The sequence below is a fragment of the Panthera leo genome, chromosome C2 (assembly GCF_018350215.1).
Source record: "Panthera leo isolate Ple1 chromosome C2, P.leo_Ple1_pat1.1, whole genome shotgun sequence".
NCBI classification, from domain to species: Eukaryota; Metazoa; Chordata; class Mammalia; order Carnivora; family Felidae; genus Panthera; species Panthera leo.
In genome coordinates, this window is record NC_056687.1 from 71,005,967 (window position 1) to 71,021,353 (window position 15,387).

General features: G+C 35.6%; 1 protein-coding gene across 8 annotated transcripts in view; it reads right to left on the reverse strand.

Moving 5' to 3' along the window:
* Nucleotides 1–15,387, reverse strand: part of LRCH3 (leucine rich repeats and calponin homology domain containing 3) — a 119,077-nt gene that overhangs the window by 33,655 nt on the left and 70,035 nt on the right. For all 8 annotated transcript variants that reach the window (XM_042903618.1, XM_042903615.1, XM_042903619.1 and 5 more), the window contains exons 8-12: nt 14,935–15,055; nt 11,505–11,653; nt 8,688–8,764; nt 3,029–3,080; nt 2,456–2,605 (exon numbers count right to left, since the gene is read on the reverse strand). In XM_042903618.1, coding sequence (XP_042759552.1) covers nt 2,456–2,605; nt 3,029–3,080; nt 8,688–8,764; nt 11,505–11,653; nt 14,935–15,055 — 549 coding nt within the window. The remainder of the gene's footprint in view (nt 1–2,455; nt 2,606–3,028; nt 3,081–8,687; nt 8,765–11,504; nt 11,654–14,934; nt 15,056–15,387) is intronic.

The window sequence follows — 15,387 nt, forward strand, 5'->3', positions numbered from 1 at the left end:
AAGTTATATGACATGTGCAAAGTCCATAAATTTGTAAGTAGCATAAATGAGATCTGCCCCTACATCTTCTGACTCCAAATCCTACATTCTTTCCACAAAACTAGACTCCTTTTCAAACTCTTCTTTTAGCCTCAAAATCTTGCTTTGGGATCTCCTTTATTTTCCTACTCCTCTTCAATGATTTATTCAACATTCACTACATCTATGTATAAAACATAATAATGCCTCTCTTAAAATCTCTAATTTATAAAATCCATTGCGGTGGTAGGGGGCGCAGCACTCAGCACACTAGAAGTACTAGGTGCACCTATAAGAATTCTGAAATAGTTAATATTTAATAGTTAAATACTACACCTATGAGGAAACTAAAGGCACAGTATGATTCAGTAACTTTCCCAAAGCCAAGCACATAATGAGTAGCAAAGCTGGATTCAGATTCATATTTCTGATTCTTTTTTTTAAGTTTATTTACTTATTTTTTTAGGTTTATTTATTTTGAGAGAGAGAGAGAGAAAGACAGCGAGCACAGCAGGCAAGGGGCAGAGAGGAGGAGAGACAGAATCCCAAGCAAGCTCCACACCATCAATGTAGAACCCAATGTGGGGCTCAAACTCATGAACTGTGAGATCATGACCTGAGCCAAAATCCAAGAGTTGGATGCTTAACTGACTGAACCATCCAGGCCGTCCCTATTTACTTATTTTTGAGAGAGAGAGAGAGAGAGAGCGAGCGAGCAGGGGAGAAGAAGGGGGAGGGAGAGAGGGAGAGAATCTCAAGCAGGCTCTGCACTGTCAGTGCACAGAACCTGACGTGGGGCTCAAACGCATGAACCGCTGAGAGCATGACCTGAGCTGAAATCAAGAGTCAGACGCTTAACCGACTGAGCCACCCAAGTGCCCTCAGAAATATCTGGGCTCTTACCATTGTGTAACACTGCCTCTCCTTAGGAACCTCAGAAATCTTCTGGTGTTATGCCTTCATTCTGCACCCTAGTCTGACTTGCAATTACTATTTCATTTTCCTCATCTCTTTCTAACAGATTCAAACACAAGCAGATTAGTTTTTAGAAGTATCTTTCCTCTCATGTTTTTCTCCTGCTTAAGAACTTACAACTGTTCTCTTCTACCTAACAGATCAAGATCAAACTCTTATTTGACATTTAATCAAAACTGTCTACAATGTGATTATCTCTTACTAGCTATGTGATGTCTACAGAAGGCAAGTTAAAAGATAAATGAGTTAATGTAGAATGCACAGAATAGTGCTTAGGATATAGTATGTGTCAGCCATCATTATTTACTGACAGTCAGTATAGCATTCTGATCACAGATGAGGGTTTGGAGCCAGCCTTCTTTTTTCTTTAAAGAAACTTTTCATTTTTGGTCAACCTTACTTCCATTTTCTGTTCAGCCTGTCTTGAGAACCCTTGCTCTGCCACTAACTAGGTGAGTATTTAACCTAGGCAAACTGTCATCCTCTCTGAGCTTTAGAGATCATCATAATGGGCTTGATACATTTGAAAAAAAGAGAATTTTTATCATGTGTACGATACTTAAAGAAAATGGTCTTTGGCTAGTTGAAACACAAGAGAGAAAGCTTTTGGAGGCCAAGAATGATTCATTCATTCAATCATTCCTTTAACAAATGTTTACTGAGCTTTACTATGGGCTGACACCTGCTAACATCTAGGGATGGAGCGGCAAATAAACAAGACAGATACACTCCTGGTCTTCATGGTATTTACAGATAAATGGAAGAGACAGATATCGAACAAACAAAAATAGAAATCACTATTATGAAGAGAAAAATCCAAGGTGACTTCCAAACAAAAAGACTTTAAATGATACAGGCAAAAAAAAAAAAAAAAAAAAAAAAAGAACCAGGTTTGGATGAACTGTAGAGGCTGCAAACTTTTAAAAAACAAAAAAAGAAAGAAAAAGTATTAATAGGGGTTGCTACCCGAGTAGGTGTGGAGAGAACAGAAAGGAAAGAATCAAAGATGATTCTAAAGTATTAAGCCTGTGACCCTCACACAGTTTTGGTGCTCGCCAGAGTGAGGAAGTCAGATGGGCTCAGATAACAATAGTTCACATCTGCATGGCACTTTAAGGTTTACATGGCACTGGCACTTTCATGATCTTATCGATCTTTGTTAACAGACTGAAGACGTGGCAGGTGGAGAGTAAAGTGAGATGTCTAAAGATAGATTGCTAATTAAGCAGAAGAGACTACTGTCTCAAGTACAAGATGACCACTTCTCAGCCTACCCTACAGGAGGACAATTCATCTAATCACAAGCAGGAGACAGTTATGCTATATACTCAAGATTCCTTACAGTGAGAAAAAAGAAAGTTGACACTTTAATTAAGACAAACACTGACAGCCTCAGCAAAACAAATAAGCACTTACTTCTAAAACTCTTTAGGAATTTCAATGAAATTTGACAAAATTTCACCTTGACAAAGTCCAGGACAGCATCTCTTTGAATTTGCTTGGTCCTTATTTTCTCTTCCTCATACTGTAGGGCCGCAAGCTGTGCCTCTCTCCGAGTACGCTCTACTAATTGTTCTCTTCTCCGAAGAATTTCCAAGTCTGCATGTGATAACTGGAACAAAAGTATTTTGCATGTGCAAGTGGGGCTAAAGGTTAACTTATCAATATTCTTAATCAATTCAGGGAACTACTACTTACTCAAGCAATTTCTACTTTGCAGTCACCTAGCATTTCTTTAAATGTGTGTACTGCTAATCATCTCCCATCTTTTCACACTGTGTTCTTATTTGCACTATAAAGCCATCATGTCAGTAAAGATTTATTTTCTGTCTAGGGTCTAAAAGCACCGTTAGCAAGTATCAGGTTCACATGTTACATTAACTGTATTTTACAGACGACAGGTAGTAAAGTTTACAGATGTCTGGCAATTAATGGTAATTTAAGCATTATAAAAATAGAAAATCATTTTAGTTTAAAAAAAATCAAAACTAAAACAGAAAAACAACAACAACAACAACAACAACAACAAATTTACCTGACTGTGACTTGGTGACAGTGACATGAGAGAAGATGGCTCAGATGAAACCCTGACCCAAAAAAGAAAAAAAGGAAAGAGAAAATTCTTTGGTAAGGCAGGCAGTATATAAAAGACAAGTAAAATTTTATTGTTAATGTAGCTTTCTATTAATCAATAGGCAAACTGGTCAGCAATGAAAGACTGCCTGCATTTTGTAAACCTGAGCCCAAGTCATTAAATTAAGCTACAGGAATACCTGATGTCGCCAACTCACATTTCATGTGATGATATCACTGATCAAGCTACAGAGAGTCAACAACAATCTATGTCAGCCAGTGCTGACCAGACATTTGAGATCACTTTTCAAATAGCATCATTTCTTAAGAGCATACATAGCTATTATCTTTTTCATTACCATGGCTGAAACAAGATACATGTAAATAGAGATCGTTTTATATACAAAGTTAGTTTATCAACCAAAATCTGGAATATGGCAGAACCTGGCCACTGTACCTGCGCTCCTCCTCCCATCTTCAACTGAGGTAGCAATTTTAATAACAAAAGTAAAGATTCTGTTGATTTTTATTTTTAAGAAAAAGACGAAACCTGATTTGTTGCTTAAAAAAAAACCAAACCAGTAAAAGTTGCTTCTCAGTGTTATCAGTGCTAAATCTTTTTTTCAAGGATTTTATTTATTTATTTATTTTTAAGTAATTTCTATACCCAAAGTGGGGCTCAAAACTCACAACCCTGAGATCAGGAATTGCATGTTCTACCAACTGAGCCAGCCGGGTGCCTCTACCAATGCTAAATCTTACAATTTGGTGTTTATCTTTTTTCCTGAATTGGATTTAGTGTTTCAAGTGTCTGCCACTCATTTGTGTCTCTGAACTAACAATGTTGGGAGTAAGTCGCTTTTTGACATTTAGCACCTAAAATTTTAAACTATGATTACTCGCCCGTCAGGTTGATTTTAATGCATTCGATCGGTGTGTTACAAGGCAAGAAAAGGAAAAAAAAAAAAAGTCCCCCAAATCCCTCAAAGCTCTAGTAGTTTCTTATTACTAACTAATAATAATACAGATTCATCAACGTGGCTTTTAGGATTCTCATCCCATTTCAGAAACATGCCCACCATGGAATCTTTTTCCAGCAAGGTCTCCTCAGTTATTATACGTTAATTCCTTACTTCAAGCCTTTTGTATAGATTTCAACCTATGGAGATCTTCTTAGAAAAGGTCTTTTTTAGAATCTTTTTTTTTACAATGGGACTTTTCCTCTTGATGTATATGTGTAGTCAGTACTTCTTTTGCATTTATCAACTATGATTCGTGTCATTTTTTTGTACAATATTTTTCAGATGCAAACATAGAAACGAACAATCCTTGAGCTCCTACCATGCCCTACATATGCCCTGTGAAGTACTTTACGCATAGTGTTTCTCAATTACTCCTCATGCAATCTTATGGAGTAAGAACTATTAGAATCTTCACTCTATATTTGGGAAGCTGAGAAATGGAAGTTAAGTAACTTTTCCAAGGTGATGCAGCCAGTAGTCCTTATCTATCTGATTTGAATTCTTATCTCTGACTTGATGGTAGTTTGCTCTCTCATCTTCTAGGTACGAAGCCTATGAGAACTGGAGAGGCCTGAGAAATCATGGAGTCCAAACCACTAACTTTACAAAGGAGAAATCTGAGGCCCTCAGAGGTTTAGTGATGGTTACTGTAGGCAGAGCCCGGATGAGAATTCAAGCCACCTGACTTGGAGATTAGTGGCTGATACTATACCACACCTCCCCACTCTACAGCGGCAGAATGTAGGAAGGAGAAAGTGAAGAGCACAGAGATCTAAAAGCAATATGGACACACATACAGGAAAAAAAAGACCTGCAATGGCCAAAACTAAGCTGTGAAAGTTAAAGATGGTGGCAGAGCATGAAGCATGGCATATGAGAGAATAAAAGTGGTAGCGAAGAAGACGTCTGAGAACTGACAGCTCCCTCAAGCCGATCACCAGGTGCTAATATGGGCCCCTCATGGCTTGGGTGCTCCTTGGTGCCACCACGCTGCTTCATTTGTACGTTTGACCTTTTCATCTATGAGTATGTTTCTCAATAGCAGTGTCACAACATTTTGGATAAATTTTCTGTTATACGAGATTGTCCTGTACATTACAGGTAGTTTAGTCTTAATGCCAGTAACACCTTTGGCAACCAAGTCCCAACAAATAAACACATTTTTCAAATATCCACTACAACCTATTGAGAAACACTGGCTTACCCTAAACTTTCCTAAACTAAAAAATATAATATGTAAAAAAGCAAAATTTAAGTCACACTACTGTTCTCTTTCTTTCCACATTTCTTTTCTTATATTGGTTCCAAATCTTTGAATAATTCACAAAATTCTTTTTTTTTTAAATTTTAATGCATAAAAAAATGTTTTGAAAAAAATTGTTTTATATAACCTCAAGAGTCTGGCCATATTTCTTACTTTACCCTAAAAAAGTTTTGACAGAATAAATTGTAATTAAAAAAAATTTTTTTAAATGTTTATTTATTTATGAGAGAGAGAGAGAGACAGAGTGCGAGCAGGGGAGGAGCAGAGAGAGAAGGAGACACAGGATCTGAAGCAGGCTCCAGGCTCTGAGCTGTCAGCACAGAGCCCAACGTGGGTCTCCAACCTGCGAACCGCGAGATCATGACCTGAGTTGAAGTCTGATGCTTAACCAACTGGACCACCTAGGTGCCCGATAATTTTTTAAAGGTACAGAATAAATTACTCAATAACTCCCTTAGGCAAGGTTTAAAATAAAACTGAAGCTGGGCAAAAAACTTCCTTCAATTTTTACTAATCTTTCCCAACCTTTATCACTCCTAGTCAGTACATTCTTAGTCAAAAGTTTAGAGAAAAGTGGGCTGGTGGGGTAAGATTTAGCTGGAATATAACCAATAAAGAATGAGACACAAGTGAGTCTGGGAGTAGCAACATGGTATCGTAGTTAAAGGCATGGACTTTAGAATTAGTTGTGACGGAGTTCGAATCCAGGGTTTGTCACTTGCTAGTGGATGGCTGTGAATATAAATGGAAAACTACTAGGTCTGAAAGCACAGGCTCAGATAAGCGAAGAATTCCTCAGTACTGGCAGAGCAAAAATTTCTAAAAAGTAGTAAAAACAGGAACTCTGGGTTAAGGTTTAGTAGACAGATTTTTGGCTCCTATGATCTCCACCCCTGGTGTTACTCCAGTAAATATGTTACAAGTCAAAAAGGACTCTGCAAATGAAATTAAGGGTACTAACTGGTTGACCTTAAAATGGAAAGATTATCGAAGTGGGAGTAATGTAATCACAGGAACCCTTAAAAGCACAAAAGAGCAGGGCTGAGGGAGGGGCATTGGAGGGAGGTGGTCGAAGCCACAAACTGCCAGCTATAAGACAAATAAGTAATTAGGGATGTAACATACAACATAATGACTACAGTTAGCCCTGCTGTTGATACATACGACAGTTGTTAAGAGAGTAAACCCTAAGAGTTCTCATCACAAGGTGAAAACAAATTATTTTTTATTGTATCTATGAGATGATAGCTATTAACTAAACCTACTGTAATCGTTTCACAATATATGTAAATCAAACCATCACTCTGTACACCTTATATACAGTGACATATGTCAATTATTTCTCAATAAAACTGGAAAAAAAAAAGAAGGCAGGAAAGTTTGTGGGATGTGACAAAAAGGGAAATCAAAGAGATTCAAAATGTGATAAGAAATAGATTCAAAACAGCTTGCCAAAGCTGACTTGAAGATGGAGGGAGCTGTGGATCAAGGACCTTGGATAGACTCCAGGAGCTAAAACTGAGTCCCAGTGATAGCCAGCAAAGCAACAGGGACCTCAGTCTTATAACTAGAACTGAATTCTGCCAACAACCTGGATGAGCCTGCAAGTGGGTTCTCCCCCAGTGTCTCCAGGTAAGAATCTAGGCCACCCAGTACATTGGCTTTGGCTTGCCAGACCCTAAGTGGAGAATGAAGGCAAGCCTACCCAGACTGCTATTCCACAGAACTGAGTTACTACATTTTAAGCTGCTAAATTTGCGGTAATTTGTTGCATAAACATTAAAAAACTAATACATAATGAAACTGAAAAAAGAAAAAAGCTGGCTTTCACCTTGAGGGTTTCTACTAAATTCCAGAGATCTTGAGCCTTCCTTATGATAGATGCAGGAGGTAAGAAGGACAGGAGATGAAGTGTGGGCCCGATCAAAGTGGAAAAACACAATAGGATACCCCTGTGTGAAACTGAAATCTCAAAAGACCACACCCTCAATATAAGGACACAAGGCAAATAAAAAGCCTTTCTGAGATAAATTTCAATTTCAAAGATTTGAAATTTAGGGGCACCTGCATGGCTCAGTCAGTTAAGTGTCTGACTCTTGATTTTGGCTCAGGCCAAGATCTCACAGTTGGTGAGATCAAGACCTATGTCAGACTCTGCACTCACAGCTCGCTCTCTCTCTCTCTCTCTCTCAAAATAAATAAACATTAAAAAAAAAAGATATGAAATTTAACTAAGTCCCCATGAACTAACCTATGAGACTATAAAAGGCCAATTAGGAGATTTCTTTCTTTCACTATTCTCCCATATTTTCTACCCATCTATATCTCAGTTCCCAAAACAACTTTAACATCCTATCAAGTATAAGTAAAGAACTAGGTATGACACTTTCCATAAAGGAGATTTACTGTTGTTTAAGAACAAGTATGTCAAGTTTACTACTTTAAGACTTCATACAGGGGTGCCTGGATAATTCAGTTGGTTAAGCGTCTGAATCTTGATTCTGGCTCAGGTCATAATCTCACAGTTTGTGGGATTGAGCCCCACATTGGGCTTTGAGCTGAGTGTGGAATCTGCTTGGGATTCTCTTTCTCTTTGTGTGTGTGTGTGTGTGTGTCTGTCTGTCTCTCTCTTTCTCTCCCTCTACCCCTCTCCCTGGCTTGCAGTCTCTCTCTCTCTCTCTCTCAAAAATAAAAAAATTACAAAAAAACCCAAGCAAACACAAAGTGGTTAAAAACAAAAACAAAAAACTTCATACAAAATAGAGGAAGCAAAGACCCAAAGGCTGTGAATTTTTCAACTACTGTGATACAGTGTCTGGCAAGAAACTTTGGAATTCAAGAATAAGCAGCAGTGCTCTAAGCAGTCAAGTTAATTTTAGAAATATTCTGTGAGGCACTAAGCGTAGTGAAACGATCATCTCAATTGAGATATAATGAGGATACATATTGCTGTCTCCGTCTAGCTCCCTGTTTCTAGCCAAAAGTTTAAGGCAAAAAATTTTTTCAGGACTCCTGAAATTTATTTAGCCCTCTTAGTGCATAAATCCAGACATCACCACAAAATCTCCCTGCTATTAAGTACCTTCAAATCAAATAATTGTACAAGTAATGGTTTAGGCAGTCTGAATTTAGAATCAATAAATCAATTTTACTTCTTTTTCTATTGCATGAGCAAAAAGCACACTGTCACTCGGCTCTGAATACATGGTTTCTAAAACACACAGTATCTAAGTATGTTCATCATACACAAATCTGCACAAAACCAAAATCATTTCATGCTCTCACTGATGAGTTTTAAAGACAGAAACAATTGAAGAGAACTGTTTTTTTCAAACCTGTTTTGATGTGAATATCTTCTCATGTCTTCTGTTTTTTGAAACTCCCTCAGAGGTACTGGCTTTATGGGTGAACCCTAGGCCAAAAGAGCAGAAATAAATCAATTTAACATATGTATCCACAACACTGTGACTACATAGTTCACAGATGACTTGGCATTTAAAGATCTGTATACTACACTAAAAAATAGTTCAACAAAATCTTCAAATGTAAATTTTTACGTTTAAAAGCATTCATTATAAGCTATATTACTACTTTGGTTAACAAAACACTATGTATAGCCCAAAAACACTTATTCTTAAAAAAGTGGGTTTCCTTCTCCCTGTATTATGTAAATTACACTGACCATACAGTAATACTCACTGACCATAGAGTAATATTTAGTAATATTTAGTAAGGTGTTCAAACTTGAGAAGATCTTAGGTGTCACCTCATACAAATTTCCATTCAGAACAGGAATTTCTACCTGCACTACTCTAACCTGTGCTCAGCCTCTCTCAATATTTCTAGTAAGGGGGAGTTCACTGGGCAGATTCCATTTCTTTACTTCACCATCACAAATTGTTACTTATGTTTAGTCATACAAATAGTCCTGCGGATATTGGTGGAATATTAAGATAAAGCAAAAAGTAACTTCTCTTTATGGTAAAATATGGTGTTAACTAAAAGAAAAACACTGGCAACTTTATTTATAAACTAAAGGGTAAAGGTCATTTCAAAAAAAAACATCACCGAGAAAAATTAAACTGGACTCAGTGATATGGACCACATACTGAACAATAAAATTATAAATCAAAGGTAAAGGCTTATAGGTTATCACAACATGTATTCTGTCAAATAAGAATGTATAGAAGCAATACAACCTTATTTCAACACCAAAAATAATCATTAAAAAGTGGGTATTCTTAAAGGGAAAGAAAACCACCTTATCCAAAAAGGGTATCTGAAAATCAAGTGTAAAATTATTTATAGTCTATCGCCAAGAAATGGGTACATCACATAGAATTAGAAAATCTTTGATGAATTACTGCAAAAGGCTAAAGCAGACTCCCTTGAAGTTTAGGCCTGAGGATCATACAAAATGAGATATAATTCTAGAACCCTGATCAAAGAATAATTATTCTAATTTCAGTGAACATTGGGTTTTAAAATAAACAAAAATCTCTCCTATTATGTTAACATCAGTGACTTAACACTCTGGTTTTACAATACTGCAATTATCTGCAATTATTGTAGGAGGTACATGAAATTTTCATGATAAAATGAATGTGACATTGGTTTCATTTTGAAAATGTCATATCCTATAAATATAAGCTATACCTTATTTTATCACAATACCTCTATATTTGTGAGAGGTATTATAACAAAATTAAACAATAGCAGAGTATTTAAAATCTCATATAGATTCGGTTTTTTTTAACAACTCTTTTTTCAGATAGTATTCAAGAATATAAAAAATACTTCTTCACTGGCTGTTAAACCATCTAAAATAATGCTGCTTCATCATATTTTTATAGGTGCTAAATTGTAGAAAACCTTATGACACAGAAGTCATAAAGAGGGTTATGACATAGAATCATAAAGACTACCACACAAGTATAGCTGGAATTAAAAAAAAATTTTACAAAATAGTAATGGCTTTAACAAATGATACTGCAATTTTTCAGTAGTATAACAGGCATTTTTACTTTTAATAGAGATACCTCATCTCTGCAGTCTAACTACCATAAAATGATCAAAGAGAAAGACCACAATGAAAGAAAAACAATTCCCTTTAAGATTACAATGTGCATTAAATTTTAATTTTTTTGCAAAGCAGTTGTCCTTCGCGCTAACAAGAATGTTCATGGCCTGAATCACACGTAGTTTCATTAGTCACCTGGTACACTGCTATTTCTGGGCTGCAGGACTTTGATTTATACAATTTTATCCAACTTCACATACAAGAGTGTCTTCTGAACACCAACAAAAACTACTATGTTCAGAAGTCTTCAGACAGGAAGACTGAAGGATTTTTTTTAAGGAATGATAATATCACTCCACAGCACACCCCACTTGAGTGATTATTCTCGATTTCTAAAAGGCTAAATACATCATTCTCTAAAAAGGCCCCAAGTGTTTCTCAAATAACCCCTGCTCAGAGCCTGGGACCAATTCCAGACATTAACATCACACACACTGAAGTGGAGCCATTCCATTATGCTGACTAGATACACTGAAGAATGCAATTTCCACTGAGACCCTTGGGGGATTGGCAGAGATTCTACAGTGGGCTGAATGCTTATTTGTTTTCTAGGGCAACTCAATGCTCCACTAGAAGAGACACCCAAGAATGATAATGGCAAACAATTTATATTCTGTGCGACTTGGCATAAAAGCTCCAATACAATTAAGCACATAACAAAAATTCTATGGTTAAGTTTGTATGTGCTCCAAAGTCAGCAGTTTGGTTTGATTCTTAATTACTGATCAAACTATGATTTACTAGTTAGTAACAATAAAAAAGCACTAAGAACAACAAAGAAAAAGCATTACATTCTTTGTACTTTCTTTAAAGGCGTAGGATACTCTTAGGACTCCTCATTCTTCAAAATTCTGAAATCTGTCTTTTTATTTGAAAAATAAAGCTAACCCCTACTTATTGTCTGATTTTTTACAATAAACCTGAAAAATTCAATCATGAAATTGGAACTGAACATCATAAAACAAATAATTAGGCTTAAAGCAACAAATCACTGATACAACTGAAATTTATGCCACCATGAACTGTTTTACTAGGGGACAGCAACAGATTTTGGCTTAAATGTGTGTAGTACCTCATGAGAGATTCGCCGTTGTTCAATATATGCCATAAACTGGGAACTGAGGCTGTCTGAGTCCAGGCCCTTGGGCTGTCTCATCTCATCTTCTTCCTCCTCTGCAGTACAGCTGTCGATGTAGTCGATCTGATCCAGATCATGTTCCACTGTCCACACCACACACACACAACAGTCAAATTCAATAGCCAATAAAGACATTCAGTTGTATTCTTTCCTTTTCCCTAACACCTTCTACTCTGAAAGCAGGAGGAATGAGAAGTGTAAATTGGGTAAGCCTTTCTTTTACAGTCCATGGCCACTCACAAAAATAAGTTCCAGAAAAATCTTAGTCCTAATTCACTAAAGAATACAGTAATTGATAGTAATTACAGGACTACAAACCTCTAATATATATATGTATATATATATATATATATATATATATATATATATATATACACACATATGTATATGTATATATATATATATATATGTACGTGTATATATATATACACATATATATATATGTATGTGTATATATATACATACATATATTTTTTTAATTTTTATTTATTTTTTTTGGTTAGCTCTTTACTGTTTTAAACAAAACAGTTTGAGTTTGTGAGACAAAGAGAAGAAGAATTTTTAAACATGAGAAGTTACATCTTCTTTTAGATTTTTTTCCCTCACGTTTTAGCTTTGGGGCTTAATTATATCTCTTCAAGGAACTGGGAGGCAGAAAACCTAACACAGTCAAGTCAAAAGGAAGGATAGGAGGAAAGTGAACTTAGAGATAAAGAAACAGATACTGACTACTGTTTCTCTTTCTGTAACTGTTGTCCACAATTAGAACAATGATATTCTTATTTAGAAATTTATTTTCTAGAGCTCAGCAATGTAGACATTTTGTAGCAATTTGTAGCAGCAATCATTTGAGAATTTTTGCTTCTCAAATGCTTTGGGGTGAGGAAAGGCATTTAAGTAAGATATAGCCCCATCATTATATATTCTAATACATTTGGGAGTGCTCCATTATTTTTAAGTTTAAAAAGTAACCTTATTTTAAAGATTTTATTTTTAAGTAATCTCTACACTCAATGTGGGGCTTAAACCTATAACCCTGAGATCAAGAGTTGCATGCTCCACCAACTGAGCCAGCCAGGCACCCCAAAAAGTAACTACTTTTAAAAACTATTTAAAATGGCACACTAGAAAAAAAAAACTTACTACTAAACTTTCTAAAGTTACTCCAGAAACTAAATCCCAGCCATTACTGTATGATGTTCTATTTCTATAGATTGCCCAAAAGTTGTAGTTGCTGGGAATAATGAACTCGGAGAAAGCTATTTCTGTTTTCAGATTCAATTATTTCTAAATAATTCCATAACTGCAATTGATATAAAAATGAATTTTGAGTTATTAGAGTTATAATAATAGGTAAAAGGATGAAAAGGTTATAAGTCTATATCCAAATTATAAACCAGGTACATAAATGTATTTTTTTCAATGTGTTACAATTTGTGTAACTAAATCAATGATTAAGTCATTATGACTACTTCCCAAGAAAGCAACATCACTTTTTCATACTACCTAGGCTAGTGCAGTCCAAAAGAAACAGAATGCAAGTCATAAAAGTGAACCCACATAAGTAATTAAAAATTATCTAGTAGCCACATTAAAAAAAGGTGATATTAGTTTTAATAGTATATTTTACTTTGTCCAATATATCTGAAGTATTATTACAGCATATAATCAATAGAAAGTATTACTGATATTTTACATTCTTTTTTTTTCATGCAAAGGCTTCATAATCCAATCTGTATTGGTTTATGTACACTTACAGTACATCTTAATTTAGAAAGGCCTTATTTCAAATAACCACATGTAGCTAGTGGCTACCATACTGGACAGCATAGATTAAAAAAAAAAAATTATTTTAAGTCTGAAATGAACTAAAGGGAAAGAGAGCTCATGTGGAAGCAAGATTAAAAAGAAAACTACTAAAATGTGAATGGAATGGTAAGTAACAGGAGTAAAAAAGAATATAAAATGGTAAGGAAAAAAAAAGAGAGCAAGCCACTTAATTGAAATCATCATTCAAGGATGAAAGCTCTTAGGAAAACATACAGATGGCTAACAGACACATGAAAAGATACTCATCATCACTTATCATCAGGAAAATGCAAATCAAAACTACAATGAGATATCACCTCACACCTGGCAGAATGGCTAAACAACAACACAAGAAACAACAGATGTTGGTAAGAATGTGGAGAAAAAGGAACACTTGTGCACTCTTGGTGGGAATGCAAACTGGTGCAGCCACTGTGGAAAACAGGATGAAGGTTCCTCAAAAAGTTAAAAGTAGAACTACTCTATGATCCAGCAATTGCACTACTGGGTATTTACCAGTACCCAGTTTATGTTTATAGCAGCCTTATTTTTTGCTCCCTCTCTATGTTATTATTTACAATAGTTTACAGCATTATTTACAATAGCCAAGATACGGAAGCAGCCCAAGTGTCCACTGACAGATGAATGGATAAAGGAGATGTGGTATATATACACAATCAAATATTATTCAGCTATAAAAAAGAATGAAACCTTGCCATCTGCAATGACATGGATAGAGCTGCAGAGTATAATGCTAAGCAAAATAAAGCCAAAGACAAATATCATACGATTTCACTCATATGTGAAATTTAAGAAACAAAACAAAGGGAAAAGGGGGGAGGGGGAGAGAGAGAGACAGATATTAAGAAACAGACTCTTAATTATAGAGAACAAACTGATGGTTACCAGAGGGGAGGAGGGTGGGGGAGATGGGATAAACAGGTGTTGGGGATTAAGAAGTGCACTTGTCGTGATGAGCAGAGGGTGATATATGGAAGTGTTGAATTACTACACTATACACCTAAAACTACACCAAAACACCTAAAACATACAGTAATACTGTATGTTAACTAAGTGGAATTCAAATAAAAGCTTAAAAAGAAAGATGAAAGCTCTTATCAAATGGATTTCTAGAAAACCAAAATAATATCTCCATTATAGCTGGCCCTCAATATTTAAACCTTAGGATTTGGGAATTCAAACTAAAGCAAGGTTGAATAGAATGCTAAAATCAAGAGTCTGCCTCAGAAGCCCAAAGTAGAAATAGCTCTGCCTGTTAATGAGCTATTAAAAAAATGACAAATTAAAAAAAATTAATTCCAATTATAAATTTTTAAATACCAAAATAAAGACAATTTGGATTTAGATGCCCCTGAAGAACACAATTCCAGATGAACGCAAAGGCAGATGTCAAGAAGCACATCGAATTCCTGGAAGTGGTCAAATAATGACCCGAGAGAGAATACACAAACAAAAGGAGTAGATGTGAAAAAAGACCACTTAAACAATCGGAATAATTACAAAGGCTTTCGCTGTCACAAGGAATCATGCCTACCTCCACCATTTGTTACTACTAAACTGCTGCGATTCTCCTGGTACTGGCTTTCTCTTCGTAGTCTTTGTTCTTTAGTAATTTCTGCTACTCGAAGAGGCAGATCTGAAAATTCATCTGTAGGCTTAAAAAAAATAGCAGTAACATTTAAACACATTTCAAACTTTAAACAACACAGTATTTAAAGCGTGGACACACCATAAGCTCACTAAAATTTATATTTAAGAAGAAACAGCAAAAAAGTTCTGGAGTGGTGGTGGTGATTGTTTTCCAACAGTATGAATATACTTAAGAATGGTTAAAATGGTCCGTTTTATGTTACGTATATTTGACTACAATTAAAAAGAGATGAGAAGTTATATATGACTATAAATAAACATGAATTTGAAGTATCTACACAGATATCTGTGTGGATACAGATATAATTATGTACACACCCACTCACACACAAGTAAT